The 20418-nt window shown below is 38.4% G+C and overlaps 1 protein-coding gene across 2 annotated transcripts; it reads left to right on the top strand.

Annotated features, from left to right (window-relative positions):
* Nucleotides 1–6401: 6401 nt before the first annotated feature.
* Nucleotides 6402–8058, top strand: LOC139891571 (dof zinc finger protein DOF4.6-like). Of its 2 annotated transcripts, none has more exons than XM_071874545.1 (2): nucleotides 6402–6460; nucleotides 6985–8058. In XM_071874545.1, the coding sequence occupies exons 1-2, from the start codon at nucleotides 6437–6439 to the stop codon at nucleotides 7915–7917; spliced, it is 957 nt and encodes a 318-aa protein (XP_071730646.1). In that variant the 5' UTR covers nucleotides 6402–6436; the 3' UTR covers nucleotides 7918–8058. The 2 variants fall into 2 exon arrangements, with proteins under 2 accessions (XP_071730646.1, XP_071730647.1); XM_071874546.1 differs by lacking the exon at nucleotides 6402–6460 and adding an exon at nucleotides 6511–6654.
* The last annotated feature ends 12360 nt before the right edge of the window (nucleotides 8059–20418 follow it).

Genomic DNA, 20418 nt, shown 5'->3' with positions numbered 1-20418 from the left:
CCCTAATCATTTAATGTAACCCTAACCCTAATAATAATAATATTATTATTATTAAATGTATATACAACGTATTAAAATGTATATAATCTATATTGATATAAATAAAATATAAGTATGAGTAAATATATAAAATGATTAAGTAATGGGTTACAAATGTAAATTTGTAAAATAAATATAAAAATATATGTATATATATATATATACCGAAAAATATAAATAAATATATAATAAATTATGATAAATAAATAAAGAAAATAAAATGCATGTTTTCTAGATTGTTCTATAAAAAAAATAATAAAAATAAAAAGGCCTAGGTCGGCTGAATCATTTTATATTATAACACATGGCATATTGAATATTTTGATATTTTGAAATAAATCTTGTGGTCTAAACTTATTAATTATTAAACCTATGATGTTCACTCAACCATTGTGTTGACATTTTAAGCATGTTTGTCTCAGGTGAAGAATAGCTTATGTGCTGCCCTATGTTGCTTGCTTGTTGTTGCATTGGAGTCCACATTATTTATATTATAGCATTTGTTAAACATTAATTACTTTTGGTTTTACGCTTTCCACTGCAATTGAATTATTGATTTTATTAAACGTCTCATTTAGAGTCGTTCTCATTATATAACTGTGTGATGGTATTGGAAAAGTCATATTTACCCCCGGCTCTATTTGGGGGTATGACAGATTGGTATCAGAGCCAGGTTTGTTATAGAGGACCAGGATTGCATTTATGTGTGCCTTATGTGTTATTTAGGGTGCCATAGCAATCTATAGGACTATAACCTTTCATGTCATAAGATTTTAGTGCCTTTCCTTATTATTCCATTCCGTGCTTTTACGTCCACCTTAGAAACATTCTGATTTCTTTCTTTCCTTTCTTTTAGGATGTCGAGCCACAACCCGGTCGTTATTTCTGACTCCGAAGAATCTGATATGGAAACATCCGTTCACACTCTAGCTTATGAACCCGTTTCTCCACCAACATCTCCAATTTACCGACCGGCTACTCCACCCGCATCACCGGTCTACACGCCTGCCACTCCACCACACTCATCAGTGAAGGAAGAACCTCATAATGATTATGATGGGGATGATGAGGGTGATGATGAAGAGATTGAAGAACACGTTGAAGGTGAGGATGATTTCGAGGGGGAACCCGAGGAAGAGTCCGAACCCGAAGAAGAGGAAGAGGTTCAAGAACCAGCTAATGAGGAGGCTAATCCAGCTTATGATGGTCTTAGAGTTATCTACAGTTTAGAAGATGATTCCGAGGAGGAAGTTGAACCTCCTGTTACTAAGACTCCCTCACCTAAGAGGAAGGAGCTGGAGACTCCCTCTACTGATGATGCTAGTTCATCTAAGAAGCCGAAAGCTTCTGAGTTTGTCTACTCCGAGTATGATCATGCTCAATTTACAAAGTCACACCGAAACTATGAGAGATACATTTCACGATCGTTTGGATATGATGGAGAAGCGCATCGACTATACAAACAGCGATGTGAAGAGATTCTATGACAAGTTCTCCGTAATGTTTGCTAGGCAAGAGAGAGCTCGATCGCCAGCGTTATGCACTGGTGGAATTAGAGAAGTTTGTAATGTACTTCAAGGGGTACATTAAGGATCATTTCAAGCCTCCGTCACCTAAGAAAGATTAGATCTTAGGATTCTCATTTATTTCCATTTCCATTGTTTATGTAAAGTCATATGCCTAAGTTACATTAGTTTTCTTTGATTCATGTAAAACTATTGGTTTTTATGGTTTAATGCAAGTATTTTGATTACCTCTTGTTATTCCTACCATCTATCATACCTTATTCGTATCTGTTTGGATATATCTGTTTGGTTGTATCTGTTGTGTGAACCTTGTAAAATTATAAAACTTATCATTTATTAGTACCACGAACTCTTCAACTAATACTGTATTTATGTATTGAAGAACGATGGCTCAATCAACTCGAGGTGCTACCAATATCCCGAATGTCTCTTTGACTCCTGCACAATTCCAACAGATGTTGGCTGTCGCACAAGGCAATCATAACAATCATGGGAACAACCAAGGAAATCCTCCCACTTCTTGCAGCTACAAGGAGTTTATGAATTGCAAGCCTCTATCCTTTAAGGGGAGTGAGGAAGCTGTCAAACTGATTCATTGGTTCGAAAAGCTCGAATCCATCTTTCGTATCTGTAACTGTGCGGATGTCAACCGAGTGAAGTATGCCACTCACATTCTAAGTGGACTAGCTCTAACTTGGTGGAACGGCTATGCCCAAACTGTAGGACTAGATGCTGCAAACGCCATCCCATGGCCTGTTCTGAAAAGAATGATGACAGATAAATTATGTCCGCGAAACCAAATTCAAAAGCTGGAAGTTGAGTTCTGGGAATTGAAGGTAAAAGGAACCGACATTGAAGCTTATACCAACAGGTTTATAGAGTTGGTTACTTTGTGCCCAGATATGGTACCAACTAAGCAGAAAAAGATTGAGAGGTACATAGAAGGTCTTCCTGAAGAGATTCAGGGAAATGTCATTGCTGCTAGTAAGGAAACTTTAGATGCAGTGATTCGGATGGCTCAAAACCTCATGATGGCTAAGAGGAGGAAAGCCGTGGCAAATAAACAAGCCGCGGCTAAGACAAATGAAGGCAAAATGAAGTTTGAACCAGCTCAGGGATCGAGCCAAGGTTCAAATAAGAAAGTTGTCGATAATTCAAAAGAAGGTTACTCTGGAAAACAACATTTCTGTAAGCGTTGTGAGAAACACCATTCTGGGTGGCACAAGGCTGAGTGCACCAAGTGTAAGAAATTGGCCATATAGCCAAGAATTGTAGAGTTACAGTTCCTCCAACGGATAATCCTGCAACCAAAGCCAACGCAATCGTTCCTACATGCTATGACTGTGGTGAAAAAGGGCATTTCCGCAACCAGTGTCCAAAGAAAAAGGGTAACACGGGAAATGCTAATGCTAAAAGCCGAGCTTTTGTGATGACTGCTGAAGAAGCCTGTGATGATGAAGAACTAATTACGGGTACGTTTCTTGTTAACAACTTCTATGCTACCGTTTTATTCGATTCTGGTGCTGATAGAAGTTATGTGTCTACTGAGTTTTGTGCCTTATTCACTGAAAAACCACAAGCCTTAGAAATTAAGCGTCTTGTAGAAGTAGCCAGTGGTAAGGTTATGAAAGTAGACAATGTGTATAAAAACTGTGATCTGGTAGGGATGGATTGGTTACGCCCATTAAGAGCTACAATCTTGTGTTATGAGAAAACCATTAACATACCTCTTGAAGATGGGGAAACCTTAATTATTCTAGGGGAGATGAGCGGTTCCAAACTCAACATCATCTCTTGCATCAAGACCCGCAAGTATCTAATGAAGGGATACCAAGCCATTTTGGCTCATGTTAAGGAAGTCAAATCGGAAGAAAAATGCATTGAAGATGTACCGGTAGTTAGGGACTTTCCTGAAGTATTTCCTGAAGAACTCCCTGGTCTCCCTCCCCAACGACAGGTTGAGTTTCTGATCGATTTGACCCCCGGTGCTGCACCTATTGCAAAAGCACCATACCACTTAGCTTCACTAGAGATGAAGGAATTATCTAACCAACTCCAAGAACTTTTAGAGAAAGGTTTCATTCGTCCTAGCTCATCTCCGTGGGGAGCACCCGTTCTATTTGTCAAGAAGAAAGATGGTACGTTAAGAATGTGTATTGATTACATCGAACTCAACAAGTTAACCATCAAGTATCGTTATCCATTCCCGCGCATTGATGACATGTTTGACCAACTGCAAGGATCAAGCATCTATTCGAAGATTGATCTTAGGTCCGGTTATCATCAACTGAGAGTCAAGGAAGCTGATGTTTCTAAGACTGTTATCTGAACTCATTACGGACATTATGAGTTTATTGTCATGCCTTTTGGTTTAACCAATGCTCCTGCTGTATTCATGAATCTTATGAACCGTGTATGCAAATCTTATCTTGACAAGTTCGTGATCGTCTTTATCGATGACATTCTAATCTACTCCAAGAGCGAGAAGGAGCATGAGCAACACTTGCGATTGATTCTAGAGCTCTTAAAGAAGGAACAACTGTACGCTAAGTTCTCCAAGTGTGAATTTTGGCTACGAACTGTACAATTCCTCGGACATGTAGTTGATAGTGAAGGAATACATGTCCATCCGACGAAAATCATCGCTATTCAAAACTGGGAAGTGCCAAAGAGTGCGAAACATATTCGCCAATTTCTGGGACTTGCTGGTTATTACCGAAGATTCATCAAGGATTTTTCTATTCTAGTCAAACCTCTTACCAAGCTGACTCATATGGGAAAGAAGTTTGAGTGGTCTGAAGAATAGGAATCTGCTTTTAAGATTCTGAAGGATAAATTGACCACAGCCCTGATTCTGTCATTACCTGAAGGTACCGACGATTTTGTAGTCTATTGTGACGCCTCGAATCAAGGTTTCAGATGTTTTTTGATGCAACGTGAAAAGGTTATCGCCTATGCATCTAGACAGTTGAAGAAACATGAGAAGAATTATACCACACATGACCTGGAATTAGGAGTCGTGGTATTTGCACTAAAGATGTGGAAACATTACCTCTATGGGGTTAGAATCACGGTGTATACCTATCATAAAAGTCTTCAACATATCTTTGACCAGAAGCAATTAAACATGAGGCAAAGGCGTTGGATTGAGTTATTAAATGACTATGATTGTGAACTTCGATATCATCCTGGCAAGGCGAATGTAGTTGCCGATGCCCTTAGTAGGAAGGACCGTGCCAAACCGATCCGAGTTCTACCTTTAAATATACGTATTCGTACGAATCTTACATCTCAAATTCGTGAAGCACAACTTGAGGCATTGAAGGAAGAGAATGTCCGATTTGAGGGACTGAAAGTTTTCTAAAAGCAACTTGAACTCAAGGGAAACAGAACAAGGTATTTCAATAACCGAATCTGGGTCCCAATCTTCGAAAATCTACGAGAACTAATCTTGGATGAAGCGCATAAGACTAGATATTCTATTCACCCAGGCTCCAGTAAAATGTATCACGATGTGAAGGAATTTTATTGGTGGCCTAATCTAAAATCTGACATTGCTGATTATGTGAGCAAGTGCCTTACTTGTCTGAAGGTTAAGGCCGAGCATCAAAAGTCGTCTGGTTTACTTCAACAGCCGGATAGACCCAAGATAAACTCAAGCAATGGTAAATCTATGTGGATAGACCTATGGTTTGCCCTTTTTGTAATCAAGTTCCAGATTCTCACGACCATCTATTCTTTAACTGCTCATTTTCGTCTCAAGTTTGGTCGCGAACCAAGCAGGTTATGGAGTTTCTGATTTTTAGTGACTCCTGGAGGGATTTCACGAATCTAGTCCGGCCATTTGCTAGGCGCAATATCTATCCTTTCGTTGTGCTTAAGCTTCTTTTTGCACCTTGCGTATATTCCTTACGGCACGAAAGAAAACCTGATTCTTCAAGAAAAGGCAAAGATCAAGTGTTTGATGCTATTTACTCTACTATCCGGCTGAAACTGATGTCGATAAAATGGAAGAATACTCCTCAAACTCTGCGATTGATTTTCGATTGAAAGATCTCTTAAGCAATTTGGTGTTTGTTTTTGTTGTGAGCTTGTTGCTCACATAGCTAATTATTTGAGGGGATAAAGTCAAAAATAGGCTACAAAGTTACACAAATGTACCGATGTCGCCCACAAACTCATTTCCGTCCTACTGTCGCCTACAAACTTTCAAAAAGTGTACCGATGTAAACAAAAACTTTCAAAAAGTGTACCAATGTAAACAAAACTGACTTGCTACCGGCTAAACTGGTTAAAAATCAACACGTGTCGTTCGTGGATTGGATCTTAATTCTTAAAAAAAAAAAAAAAAAATAATTATCAGGTCAAAATTAGTATGTAACAGGTCAAAACGGTAAAATGTTGATATTAGCACATTTTTTCAAAGTTTGTAGGCGTAGGACAGAAATGAGTTTGTGGGCGACATCGGTACATTTGTGTAAGTTTGTAGCCTATTTTTGACTTTAACCCTTGTTTGAGTTAGCAAAGTTGGCTGAGAGGCTATAGAACTCCTCCAAATCGTTTGTGCTTATTGGGTAACTATTCTTTGTTCTTGTTAATAAAGAGTCGTCAGAGTCGTCGGGTGATACTCTTTAAAAAAAAATCCTTTGGCCCTCAAATATTTACTTCAAAATGGAATTGTAGACATCCTCATTATTAATCTAATGGTATGTGTACATATAAATAAATGCATATACACACATTAGACAGCACATAGTCCACAGAAACCATCTAAAACATTCCTTTCTGTGCTTTTTTCAAGAACAGTGGAAAGTTAAAGGAGGCCATCACCTCTCTCTCTCTCTCTCTCTACCTGCTTAACTCTTTCAACCATGGACAGACCTCACTGGCCACAGGTACATAACTGGATCTGTTGCCTACCTTCTTCATCACCTTACTAAAATCTCAAAGAAATAGTGGTTGAATTATTTCAATGAATTTAATTAGTCATGATCATATGAATTAAACCTAGCCAACTCAAGTTTATACTTCTCCTAAAGGATTATAATTATTATGATCATATATCCAGTTACACAATTAGTGTACATATGTAAGCCTCCACTGATATTCAACTGTCTTTTCTCTTTTAATTTTCTCTCACTTGTTATCTTTTCAGGAAGTATATTGCACTTTACTTTTGTTAATATTTAACTATTCATATGATATAAAAAAAATTGCTTAATTTTGATGTGTTCCTTTTTCATGAAGATTGGTTTTTATAGATTCTGAAAAGTAAAAAAGCAGTTCCTTTGTTTTTTTCATTTGTCTGCTAATTAATCTTGAAGCTTTTTATGTATCTTTATGTCTAATTTATCTTTTCTTTTTTCAACTATTTCTTGCTTTTTATCTTTATACTTTTTCCATTTGTGTTTATATATAGGAGATAGTGGTGAAGCCCATGGAAGAAATACTAGCACAAAACACCACAACCACAAGTAATAATAACAACTATCTTTCAAAGCCATCTTCAAGTTCTTTATCTATTGAAAGAAAAATCAAACCACAAAAAGCAAAAGCTGTAAATTGTCCACGTTGTGATTCGACGAACACGAAATTCTGTTATTACAACAATTACAGTCTTTCACAACCAAGATACTTTTGCAAGACTTGTAGAAGGTATTGGACTGAAGGTGGGACCCTTAGAAATATTCCTGTTGGTGGTGGATCAAAAAAGAACAAGAGATCATCATCATCATCATCATCATCGTATAATTCTTCGGTATCGAAAAAGCTTCCTGATTTAGTTGGACCTTCAGCATCTACAACACACCTAATATCTCAAAACCCTAGGATCCATCAGGATCATTATGGGCAAGATCTAAATTTAGGGTTTTCAACTCACAATTTCAAGAATGTTTCTGAATTTATTCAAGTACCTAACTTTGATACTACAAGGAATGCAAATTCTTCGGCTTCGAATACTAGTAGTACAATTACTACTTCTTCAGCTCAACTTTCAGCTTTGGAGCTGTTAACTGGAGTTACAACAAGGGGTACAATGAATTCTTTTATGCCGATTCCGATTCCGATTCCTGATCCGAATTCAGTTTATTCAGAGTCAATGATTCCGATGCCGGAATTCAAGATTCCATCACTTAATTTTACTCTAGATAGAATGGGAAATGGTAATAGTGGTGGTGCATATGGAAATAGTCTCCAAGAAAGTAACAATGGAAGGCTTTTATTTCCATTTGAAGAACTGAAAACAAACACAACTCATGATGATGATGATCCTAATGTTGAGCAAAATAGAGGTCAAAATGGTGATTCTAATGGCTTTTGGAGTGGAATGATGGGTGGAGGCTCATGGTAAATAAAGAAATTAAATATATCTATATTTTTATATTTCTTATAGTAATAATATATAGTTTCTGACTAAAGGTGTAAGGGATTTTGTGTCCTTTGTTTCATTTGATCAAATCTTGATTTTTGTGGTATCAAAATTGTGGGTGGTAGTTACTTTATTTGAATTTCTTGAAAGACTAACTTGCTAGGATCACAGAACTGGCTTTATCTTTTTTAATCATGTAATATATATTATTAATATGCATGTATGTTCAGTGATTCCTCAACTAAATTCAGATTCAGTGATTTATTTAGTAACTTGGTGTACTTAATTATTTGGGATAGATCATGGTATCCAAGATTATGATGCAGAGATCATCAAGAAAAGCTAAATCTCATATTTTTATTGGGGAGAAAATGAAGGGAAAGCAAGTATTACAATGTTAATTGTTTAATTAGGTTTTGGGTAAAGAAAATATGGCACTAAGCCACTAATTATGTTCAATGTACTTAATTATTACAGTATAGTATCTTTTTGAAATGTTGATGATGAAAATGTATATCTTTTTTTTTTTGGGTTGCATGCATATATTTCCTTGTACATGTACACCTTACATGTATGTATATTTCTATTGCATACCAGTTTAAATTTGTTTCAGGTGTGATTACATCAAAAGGACTAATTGCAATGAAAATGAGCAGCTTGCAGATAATTGGTGCACTTAGTTTAGTGTGTGTTTTGTGTGGGGTAGAGAAAATAGTAGTAGTAGTAGTAAGATATGATGAATCAGCTGAAATCAATCACATGTACATGAAGATATTAAATACGGAGTAGGAATTGAACTGAAACAGGTACACCTGCTACAACTGAAAGTTTCAACTGCTTTATTCCTATGTATCATCCATGTCATCTTACTGCATGTTACTTGCATTTAATCGATCGGGACATCGAAAGAAAGAAGTAATCAACAATTTAGGGATATGATTAGTCGGGTATTAAACAGATTGTACTTTTCGTACATTTTAATTATAAATTTTAAAATGGTATGTGTAAATATATGGAAGAAAGCCGTTAACATAAACGTAATTTTAACATAATTTTTTAAAATCGTTAATTTTCTTCAAAAACTCCAAATTATGGTTTAAATTCATTTTAAAATATTGACTATTTTGGACTTTAATTAGCAAATCTGATTTTAAACCATTAATTGATGTTGGATTTTAAACTATTAATTGATAATTGATAATTGATGTTGACTGTTCAATTAAATAGATTTTCAAAAATCAGAACGGAGTTTAATCGGAAGCAACGGGGTATTTTACAAGGGTGCTCTCTATATCTATATATCACATACTTATCACATTATATGATAGTAAAAACCTTCACCTAGATTTCTAGCTCTCTTATTACTTTAATGGTTTTTTTTTTTTTTTTTCATTTATATTTGAAAAACTGGAATACTAGTTAGTTTATTATTGAATGAAAAGTGTTGTCGACATGTGAAGGTCGGAAACATTCTCCTAGGTTAATGTGCAAATTAAAGTAAAAGGAATAATCATCAAATCACTCTGATCCACTTACACAACTCTTCAATAATATAATTGTTTGTAACTTATTATATAAACCCATTGATATTTTTTAATATAAAAATTGAAAAATTCATCACAAATATGTATGATGTACATATACACTACGAGTACTCAACGTATAGTTGTGGTGAATCAATCCATTTTCATGTTAGAAATATCATTATCCTATTAATTGTTTTTACGGCCAATGAATAATTAAATTAATAAAACGCTCACTAGCATAGCAAGACGCTAAAGAAGAATTATAATGACATAGATAGCCTTAAGTTCCAATTTAAAAATAAATGACCTCTATTTAATCCAACGAAAAGTAAGTAATACAGAAAGAATTATTAAAATCGACATTGTTCGTGAAACACCAAATTGCCCATAGAAGAGTGTATACGATCGCCACTATCCGGTTCTTTTGAGAATAAGATAATTGAACACCCTCTAACCAGAATATAAACGAGTCCCATGTAGAGAAAGAGGGCATACCGCAATCAAGCCAAATCTGAACCTTATGCCATAAATTCAAAGCCAAAGAACAACAAAACATTAAATGATCATGGGTCTCGACCCCATCGTAACACACCGGAAAAACTATAGAGTTTATCTCTATACCTCTCGCGGAAAGATTCTAATGAACGGGAAGCGAATAAAGTCTTAATCGCCAAATAAATATATTAACCTTGCTTGAGATGAATTTGAACCAAACCGTCTTTTGAGGGGAGGAAGGAAGAATCACTCGGTCCACAACTATCCTAGCCGATTTAACAGTGAAGAGACCATCGGTATTTAGAAGACATGTCCATCGGTCTAAACGATCGAAAATTTGAAACAACAGCAGCTCATCACGAAGCAAGTTTAACAAAAGATCACTTCGGCTACCTATGTTCTCCCTCGTCCATGTCCATTTCCAATCACCATTAACCCATTTATCGTCAATCGTGTCGTCTTTGTTCACATCTAAGTGAAATAAACTTTTGTAACGAGACAATAGTTTAGAATCCCCACACCATAAATCATGTCAAAAACGGACATTACTCACGTTCCTACTTTCCATCTGAAACACATTAGCAGGGAGGTGACCATCAGAAATACTTTTCGAGCAGACCGACACAATATCACTCCATGTAGAAGAGCCAAAACCCGAGACCCTTTCAAAAATGTCACCATGTATAGACTTAATAATCGACACCCAATAATCATCCGAATTAGCTAAGAAACGACATCTCCTTTTTTTGACTAAAGCAATTTTAAAACCTTTAATATTACCCACATTAAGGCCTCCTTGATTAAGAGGTTCAAGGACTTTATCCCACTTCACCCATGACAATTTTTTAACGGATTCGGAACCACCCAAAAAAATCACCCTGGTCGATTCGAGCCGCTTTAAAACAGCTTTCGGACATTAGTACAACAACATATAATAAGTTCCAAGACTGCCCAACACATATTCATAAGAGTTAACTTTCCACCGACTGAAATTAAACTTTCTTTCCATGAAGAAAGCTTAATCCGGATTTTATCAACTAAATAATCCCAACTATCTTTTGATTTCATATTAGAACCAATTGGAATACCAAGATATTTGGTAGAAACGAAGCCATTAGCGTCCCAGTAGCAGCCGCAAAAGAAGAAACAACTGAATTCTCCACTCCAATACCAAACACATGAGATTTAGCAACGTTTATCCTCAAACCTGAAACCAAATAAAAAACTTCCAAGATAATGAAGATGCGTTTTAATTCATGCGGACTCCACTCTGAAAGGATGATAACATCATCAACATATATGAAATGCGAAAGACGAATCTCATGCGACCCTACGCGAATACCTCGTATAAGATTGACATTTATCGCCCGCTGAACGCTAAATAAAGACCCTCCATGAAAATGATAAACATGAATGGGCTAAGAGGGTCACCTTGCTTGAGCCATGTTTAATATAAAATTCACGAGTCGAGATACCATTTACAAGAACGGAAGTTTTAGCCGAATCAAGGCAGCCTCTAATCCACGCACACCATTTCGAACCAAAACCCAAGGACGATAACATGAACATAAAATAGTTCCAATTAACAGTATGGTAGGCTTTCTCAAAATCAACCTTGAATAGAAGCATCTTCTATTTTTTCTTCTTAAACAACGACATAATTTCACTCAATATCAATGGACCTTCAAGAATCTGACGACCCGAAATAAAAGCAGATTGAACGGGACTAATGATCTTATCAATAAAAAGAATAAGCCACTTTATAATAATCTTACTATCAATCTTATAAAAAAAACCCCACCAACAATATCAGATGAAAATCATTAATGAGTACCGGATTTTTCACCTTATGAATAATTGTAAAAAAAAGTCGAGTTAGAACCATGTGGCATAGAAAACGACGAGAATCTCTGAAAATGGTGTGTTGAAAAATATCCCAAAAGTGTTTAATGAATAGAATAGAAATACCGTCTGGACCTGAAGCCTTTGAGCTCCCGCAATCCCTAACTGCATCCATAATTTCCGAGTTATCTAAATCTTTTTCAATAAAACATGCTTCATCGCCTGTGAGCTTATAATGCGGGACTATATGATGGAAAACTGCCCCTGATTGAACTTCATCGAATTTCACTTGGTAGAAGTCAAAAAACTTCTGTTTAATAATAATGGGGTCGTCGATCCAAACCCCATCAAACATCAAACAATACGTGTGCTGAGTGCCACGTTTATGCTTGAGGGAACAATGAAAAAACTTAAAATTTTCATCGCCCTCCACGTCCCATTTGATTCTAGCTTTTTAGAGCGCATCGAAGTCTTTTAACTTGTTTAACTCGCCCCTTTCTAAAGACATGTTATTAAGTGATTTAATATCTTATGTTCTTGCGTTACCTGCATCAATAAGGCCATCGAGATCGTTAATTTTATTAATAATAACTTTGAGCCGAGCATCTTCAGAATGAGTGAATCCAATTCTTTAAATGAAACTTCAACGACCGAATCTTAGCAACGATGTCAACATTCGAATCTGTATTTATCGTCTCCTAAGCCATTCTAACTGTGTCATCAAAGTCAGGCCTAGCGAACCATGATTCGAAAATTTTAAAGTAAGTAGGACCAAAATCTACCTTATCTTGAAAAAGTATAATAGGATAGTGATCCGAATAACCACGAGGCAAAACTGAACCTTTCAAATCGTTGACAACATTCAGAACATCATTAGAAATGAAGAAGCTATCTAGCTTGCTAAGTTTATCACCTCCCTTAGTCTGCCAAGTAAACTGAAAACCACCAAGAAGCACCTCGTATAACGCATTAGAATTAATATATTTATGAAAAACCCTCGCATCATGAGTACAAAAATATGTTTCGCACCGATCGTCCGGAATTCTGACCGAATTCTAATCACCCATGAAGATATAATTTCCCAGATTAGTAGACATAAAAGTCGACAACATATTTCACAAAATGACTTTTTCCGAAGTTAATTGAGGAGCGTAAACATTAATCATAAAAACATCCAAGTTCTCTTGTATCCACGTGCCTTTAATATTCACATAGTTGTCATCACGCCAAATGTCACTTCTAGAAAAAGCTAGGATCCCAAAGAGAATTATGCCACCTGATAAACCACGGGCCAAACATAGATCATAATCAAAGTTTGCATTGCCCCAAAGCGACTTCAAATGAAATCAAAGCAATCGAGACATCTTTGATTCCTGAATACCCGAGAATTAGACATTCATCGAAATACACAACTCCCGCATCCATTTATTGTAACACCCCGTTTTTCCCCGTACATGATTTACAGGTGTATCGCGTATGTACGATAGGTGTATGAAGGAATTGAGACATGTTCATGCGTTAAAGTTCTTGTATTCGAAAAGTGATCAGACCAAGTTAAAGGTCGCGGCGCAGAGGTATGGGTCGCGGCGCGACATTACAAACAAATCAGGGTCAGGAGGCACGGTAAGGAAGGCACCAGACCATGCCTTGGGTCGCGGCGCGACAGAAAGGGCCGCGGCACGGCATTCAGCTGATTTCAATTCCAGGAGGCATGTTAAGGAAACCACCAGAATACGTTATGGGCCGCGGCGCGACTATTGAGGCCGCGGCGCGGTAATCTTGGCGGACTGGTACCAGTTTTATGATTTTAAAAGATATTCAAGGGCATTTTGGTCATTTTGCGTTTGAGCCAGATTTGAGATCTTAATCTCATCCATCCATTTCATTTCCTTTTTATCTTTTTCCTTTTCTTCTTCATTTTCTCTCAAAAAACTCAAACACCCCAATTGATTCAAAAGGATTTTTGGAAAGGAAGAAGCGGGTTTTGATCGAAATCGTAAGAGACAAGTTTGTTCTCCTCGTTCTTAGCTACAAGGTGATACTAGCGGTAAGCTCTAACTCTGAATTTCATTTACGTGTTCATCATTCAAATTTGGGGCTTTTGGCTTGTATGTTCATAGATGGAACCCACTTAGTTGTTAATTGAAGACTAACACCAAGAATCGGGTTTATTGTTGTTATTGGCGGGTTTTGGGTTTGGTAAACAAGTGTAAGTTTGTAAGACTTGCAAATGGGTGTAATCACTAGTATTTAGTGATTATTGAGGTGTTGGAGACCATTAGGGTTCATGTGGTTGATTAATTTTGACTAGAGTCAAAATTAGGGTTTGGTGATGTTTATGACCCAATTGTCGATTTAATAAGGTTTATAAACTTAAAATGGATTAAGTTGAAGTATAAACCCGAGTTAAATATGTTTTGGTGTCAAAACTTGTTCATGGCGAAATGTTGACTTCTTATGGGTCAAATTAGGGTTTATGGGCGATTTCGAGAATGATAAGTGTTTAACACTTATGATTGGGTTTAATTGGTGTGTTAGGACCATTGTCACTATTGTTAGTGATTATTGGTTAGTTTGGGCGCGGTTTGAGCTTGGAAGTGCAATTTGGGTCGAAATCGCACTAGTTGTCAATTTGGGTTATTTGTAAATCCATCATAATTGTGTTGTTGTATTTGTGATTAATGGAATAGGTATTTTCCATTGGCGTGTTGCGGATTTTGGATTTCACTTCATCGAGGCGTTTAAGGTTAGTGTAAATTTACTATGCATATGTGTATGTGTAAAATGGGTGCGTGTGTGTAGGGTGACCCTTGTTCGGGTTTACTCTATGTTCGTGTGGAAGAATGGACCTTGTGCTTCGGGTCCTTGTGATACGCTTATGCGTTGTGGGTTTTACCCTTGGTATTGTGAATTGGCTAGCTTTTGGATAACCCTTTTGGCGATGGGTTGCTAGCATTTGTTGTTGAGGAAATGAATCTCGGTTAGTGCGGATTCATGATGACTCGGGTTGTTTCGGTCATCTTGGTGATGAGGTGGTAAATTTCGGGTTGTGCGAATTCACTAAGGCTCAGGTAGTTCGGCCAACCTCGGTTGTAGAAGTGGTGAAGGAAGTGAATCTCGGGTAGTGCGAATTCACTAAGGCTTGGGTAGTTCGGCCGACCTTCATGTGGTTTGGGTTAAGGGGTTAACCTTATTGTTGTTGATTATATTTATTGTATACGCGTGTATACTTATTGTTGTGTTGTAGCTAATCTTGTGGCGTTAGCTTGGTAATTTCGTAGCGTGTAGCTACTTTGTGTATGTGCTCTTTATAGTTTGTTTACCATGCGGAGACGGTATGTGTTATTTTGATGCTTGGTGATGCGTAGCCATTTTATGCATATGTATGTGTATAGTATCTTTACATTCACTAAGCATTAGCTTACCCTCTCGTTGTTAATATTTTTATAGGTTCGCGTGGTGGCGGCTCGTGTAAGCTTGGGAATTAGAGATCTTGGCTAGGTTGCTTTAGAAGATCTTGCTTTTGGACTCGATTATGTTTTGGGTAGCGTAGTCCCAAATCACCATGCTCGGTTTTGTGTAAACGTAACTAGTCGGGTCATAATGATTATAACCTTATGATTTAACTAACGTATTATTGTATTAAGAAGTTTAAATTATTGTTGTACGTTTTTAAGTTCGTTGAACTTACTTTAATAAAAATGCGTTTTGGAAATTGTGTAATGGGACCTAAATGTTATTAATGTATATTAAAAAGGAAAAAAATTAATGGGCCGATTTAAATACGGGTTGGGTTGTTAAAAGTGGTATCAGAGCATGGTCTAAAGGATTTAGGTGACTTGAGATAGGTGCCTAGACTTAGACTTTTGTGTGCGCTAAATTTTGTGCGGGACTTGTAGGATTACGGGTTGGAATGGGTTATTAGTTAGTGCCTTGTTTGTAGGTGGACTAACATGTATATTAGTAATGCGGATATTATTAATGTACGATTGTGTTGTGATAATAATTCTCGCGTGTGTTTATATCGCGTAGAACTCTGTTTGTGTTTGTTTATATCTTCACGCGAGGCGGTCGTTGTACTAACGAGTTGATGCGGCGTGTGCGCGTAATAAAGACTTGCAAACCTTATTACGGGTGCAAATCGTGTCTAACAAGTGATGTACGACGAGTGTTTAGCAAGATGAGGCGGTGTTGCGCGTGTGGTTTTATACGTGCGTGATCTAATCGCTTTGCATTCCTTAGAATGGCGACGGGAGACGGGATCGAGACGAATGACGTGGAGTTTAACGCTAGAGTTGCGGCCGCCGTTGCGAAGCAAATGGGTACGTTTCGAGAAGAAATGGATAGGAAGTATTCCGAATTTCGGGGTAGTAGTGAAATGGAGCGTTGTCTTAAGAGCTTCATGAGGACTAAACCTTCGATGTACGATGGGAAACCGGATCCTTTGATAAGCACAACTTGGATCTCAGATGTCGAAGGGTGTTTTCGTACTATTGAATGCCCTCCTGAGAAGAGGACAAGACTTGCTACTAGTTTGTTGAGGGGTAGGGCAACGGATTGGTTGGATGGTAAGATTGATCTTGTCGGTGGTGAACCGTTTATGGCGTTATCGTGGGACGAGTTTAAGAAGGAATTCTTCGAGGAGTTCCGGACTTCGGCCGACTTGTCGGAATTGCGAAATGAGTTGCAAAAATTGCAACAGGGTTCTATGGATTTGAATACTCTCAAGACGACCTTTATGGCGAAGGTTCGTTTTTGCCCGGAGTATTTAGGGAATGATCGTTTGTTGATGGAGGATTTCTATCGAACCTTGAATGATGACTTGAAGAATAAGATTAGCCGGGGTCACACAAAATTGTTTGCGGAATTATTCGACGTGGCTAGAGGTTTCGAGTCGTATTCACGATCAAAGAAGGGTGAACCTTCAAGTGAGAGAAGGGTTGTTTCTTATGGTGCTCCAAGTAAGAGGACTACGGGTCCGAGTGTGAACACGGGTGGTATACGGACGGGTATATTGGATTCTAGTGCGTCTACATGTTACAATTGTGGCATGAGGGGTCACAAGTATTGGGAATGTTCGGTACCAAAGGGTGATGGCATGGTGTGCTTCAACTGCCAAGAAGAAGGACATCGTAAGTCGGAATGTCCCAAGTTAGCGGGGACGGGTGCGACAAGGAGACGTTAAGGTACGTTTTGCTTTAATAAATATGTCCTTTGATTATTTATTATGTGTCGTTGTGTTTGAATTTATTAGATGCATTGTGTTGTGCATGTTATTGATATGGGTGGCGTTCCTAATGAAAGTACCCTATGGTGACGTTTGATTGTCGGGCAAAGGGCGTAAGACTTGGCGCAACCAAGCATTCCTTAGTGTTTGAGAAATGTTTCTACCAAACCATGGAAATGGGTTTTGGTGTTCGGTCGTTAAGCGCGTGTTCGCTTTTATGTTGAAGTTGATGAAACATGAGGTTCGACGGGTGGGATGAAACCCTTGAAATCGAGTGTTTTGGATCTCGATGCATGTTGGTAAAGGAGTCTACGTGCCGCGACATTAGGTGCCTCCTTTATACCTACTAGCGTGGTGTTCGACTCCGACTATGTTGTGGTTACATTGTACTTAGGGTACCGAAGTGAAAACCTTAGGTACATGAGTGACTAGGTGGAATTTGACAAACTAAAGCAATTGGATGATTGCGAGAGTAGAGTTTGTGTAATTGTGGTACACTTTTCGTTCAAAGTGTTTAAGAATTGGTTGAAATCCTTCGTATGCTTAAGGTTGGAGCAAGATGTGATGATGGGTCGTGTGAACCCAAATGTTGGTAAAGTCTACCTTTGGTAGCATTGTACGGTTGTACAAGATGTGGATATGGAACGTAGTTCCAAGTGGCGGAGTTACACTCCCGCACGAGGAGACCTTAGGGTGAGAATTCGGATAATGCTTATGGTAGATCCGAAACTTGTGTTGGGACCTAGTTTTGGTCGATTTGTGGTAGAGTACAATTTTGGTTAAATTGTACTTATGATTTTGGATTTGAATTATCACCGAGGTGGTAATTTGGTAAACCTCGTTGAGAGATGATGGACGTGTTTGGCGAGCAAGGTGAAATCCCTCCGGTAAGGGATGTGCGTATCGGATTCTCTTTTAGGGAATTATTGTTTGGTACCTATGATTGATATAGGTGGTTCTTGCTTGATTGTGTAGATGGTTAGTGGTATCCATTAGGGTTCACTATAGTGTAGCAGAGCGCGATGTTGCACTACTCGTTGTTTGAGGCCAAAAGTGCGTATGTGATTGATGAAGCATGACCTTCGGGGTCCGCTGACTTCATCATGGGATTCTTGATTGGTGAAGCATGACCTTCGGGGTCCGCTGACTTCATCATGGGATTGTTGATTGGTGAAGCATGACCTTCGGGGTCCGCTGACTTCATCATGGGATTGTTGATTGGTGAAGCATGACCTTCGGGGTCCGCTGACTTCATCATGGGATTGATGATTGGTGAAGCATGACCTTCGGGGTCCGCTGACTTCATCATGGGATTACATCGGTGAAGCATGACCTGCGGGGTCCGCTGACTTCATCCGGTGTTGAGTTGTGAATCTCGCGTAGTTCGGATTCACGATGACGCGTGTAGTTCGGTCATCTTATTGTGGAAGTGAATCGCGTGTAGTTCGGATTCACCAATGACTCGTGTGGTTTCGATCATTGTATTGAGGAGTGAGTCTCATGTAGTTCGGATTCACAAATGACTCGTGTAGTTCGGTCATTCCTTTGGGATAGTGACTCTCGTGTAGTTCGGATTCACTATGGCGCGTGTAGTTCGGCCAATCCCGATTGTTGTTGCGAGGAAGGTAATGAGTCGCGTGTAGTTCGGATTCACTAAGGCGCGTGTATTTTCGGCCAGCCTTTGTGTTGTGTGATCTATCGGTTGTTTTATACACCGATAGTGGGGTCGTAAGGACCGTGTTGTGTGATCTATCGGTTGTTTTATACACTGATAGTGGAGTCATAAGGACCGTGTTGTGTGATCTATCGGTTGTTTTATACACCGATGGTGGGGTCGTAAGGACCATGATGTTTGATCTATTGGTTGTTTTATACGCCAATGGTGGGGTCGCGAGGACCATGCTGTATGATTAGTGATGCGATAGCCGTGTTTCGCTCACATGTTGTTACGGGTGTGACAATAGTCGATTTTGTACACCTTGGGATCTAGCGTTGCCATGATCGTTTTGGGCGCTATCAGTTTTAACCGTTTGATTATGATGTTATGATAGTTGCGTATTGGACGTGTGCGCACTACAAGGGATGTTAGGTGGTAAGTCTTATCCGTAAGGGTTCGCTTTTGTTCGGTCTTCATCTGTTAGATGGTTGACTTTATTTTTTTGGTATGTGGTTGTTACTAGCAATGTACTTGGTATGGTACCTTAGGAGTTGAGATCTAGGTTCGGGATTGGATGAGTTCTTCCGATGTGAGGGATTGAGCAAGTTTGTAGTGCTCGGATTTGTGGATTCTTAATAAGTCGCAGGTGACGATTTAGTTGTTAAGTGTAACTCTTTGGGAAGAATTTCCTAGAGAAGTTGGAAGAATACATGGCGATTTCGCATATTCTAAGTGATCGTTGTAGACTTCGGTTGTTGTGTGTATTGCGCGTCTTGGAATACGTGCGTGTGTGTATTTAGTAAATTAATTAATCTTCGGGTTAATGAGGAATGTGTTGGAAGTCGGATTGGAACGATTGTTTGAGAACCATCGAGTGGAGGTTCGATTTGGTTAAGTGATTAGGATCACGAGGACGTGATCGAATCTAAGTGGGGGAGAGTTGTAACACCCCGTTTTTCCCCGTACATGATTTACAGGTGTATCGCGTATGTACGATAGGTGTATGAAGGAATTGAGACATGTTCATGCATTAAAGTTCTTGTATGCGAAAAGTGATCAGACCAAGTTAAAGGTCGCGGCGCGACATTACAAACAAATCAGGGTCAGGAGGCACGGTAAGGAAGTCACCAGACCATGCCTTGGGTCGCGGCATTCAGCTGATTTCAATTCCAGGAGGCATATTAAGGAAACCACCAGAATACGTTATGGGTTGGGGCGCGACAATTGAGGCAGCGGCGCGGCAAGGCAATTTGGGCGGACTGGTACCAGTTTTGTGATTTTAAAAGATATTTAAGGGCATTTTGGTCATTTCGCGTTTGAGCCAGATTTGAGATCTTAATCTCATCCATCCATTTCATTTCCTTTTTATCTTTTTCCTTTTCTTCTTCATTTTCTCTCAAAAAACTCAAACACCCCAATTGATTCAAAGGGATTTTTGGAAAGGAAGAAGCGGGTTTTGATCGAAAGCGTAAGAGACAAGTTTGTTCTCCTCGTTCTTAGCTACAAGGTGATACTAGCGGTAAGCTCTAACTCCGAATTTCATTTTCGTGTTCATCATTCAAATTTGGGGCTTTTGGCTTGTATGTTCATAGATGGAACCCACTTATTTGTTAATTGAAGACTAACACCAAGAATCGGGTTTATTGTTGTTATTGGCGGGTTTTGGGTTTGGTGAACAAGTGTAAGTTTGTAAGACTTGCAATTGGGTGTAATCACTAGTATTTAGTGATTATTGA

This window comes from Rutidosis leptorrhynchoides, chromosome 2 (genome assembly GCF_046630445.1).
Source record: "Rutidosis leptorrhynchoides isolate AG116_Rl617_1_P2 chromosome 2, CSIRO_AGI_Rlap_v1, whole genome shotgun sequence".
Lineage (NCBI taxonomy): Eukaryota > Viridiplantae > Streptophyta > Magnoliopsida > Asterales > Asteraceae > Rutidosis > Rutidosis leptorrhynchoides.
Note: the sequence above shows the minus strand (reverse complement) of the source record. Positions and strands in the feature narration are given on the sequence as shown.

Bases quoted from the DNA above. Each gene is read 5' to 3' on its own strand.
- LOC139891571 (XM_071874545.1), top strand. From the start codon at position 6,437: ATGGACAGACCTCACTGGCCACAG. The intron at 6,461-6,984 runs GTACATAACTGG...GTTTATATATAG, and splicing joins ACAGACCTCACTGGCCACAG to GAGATAGTGGTGAAGCCCAT.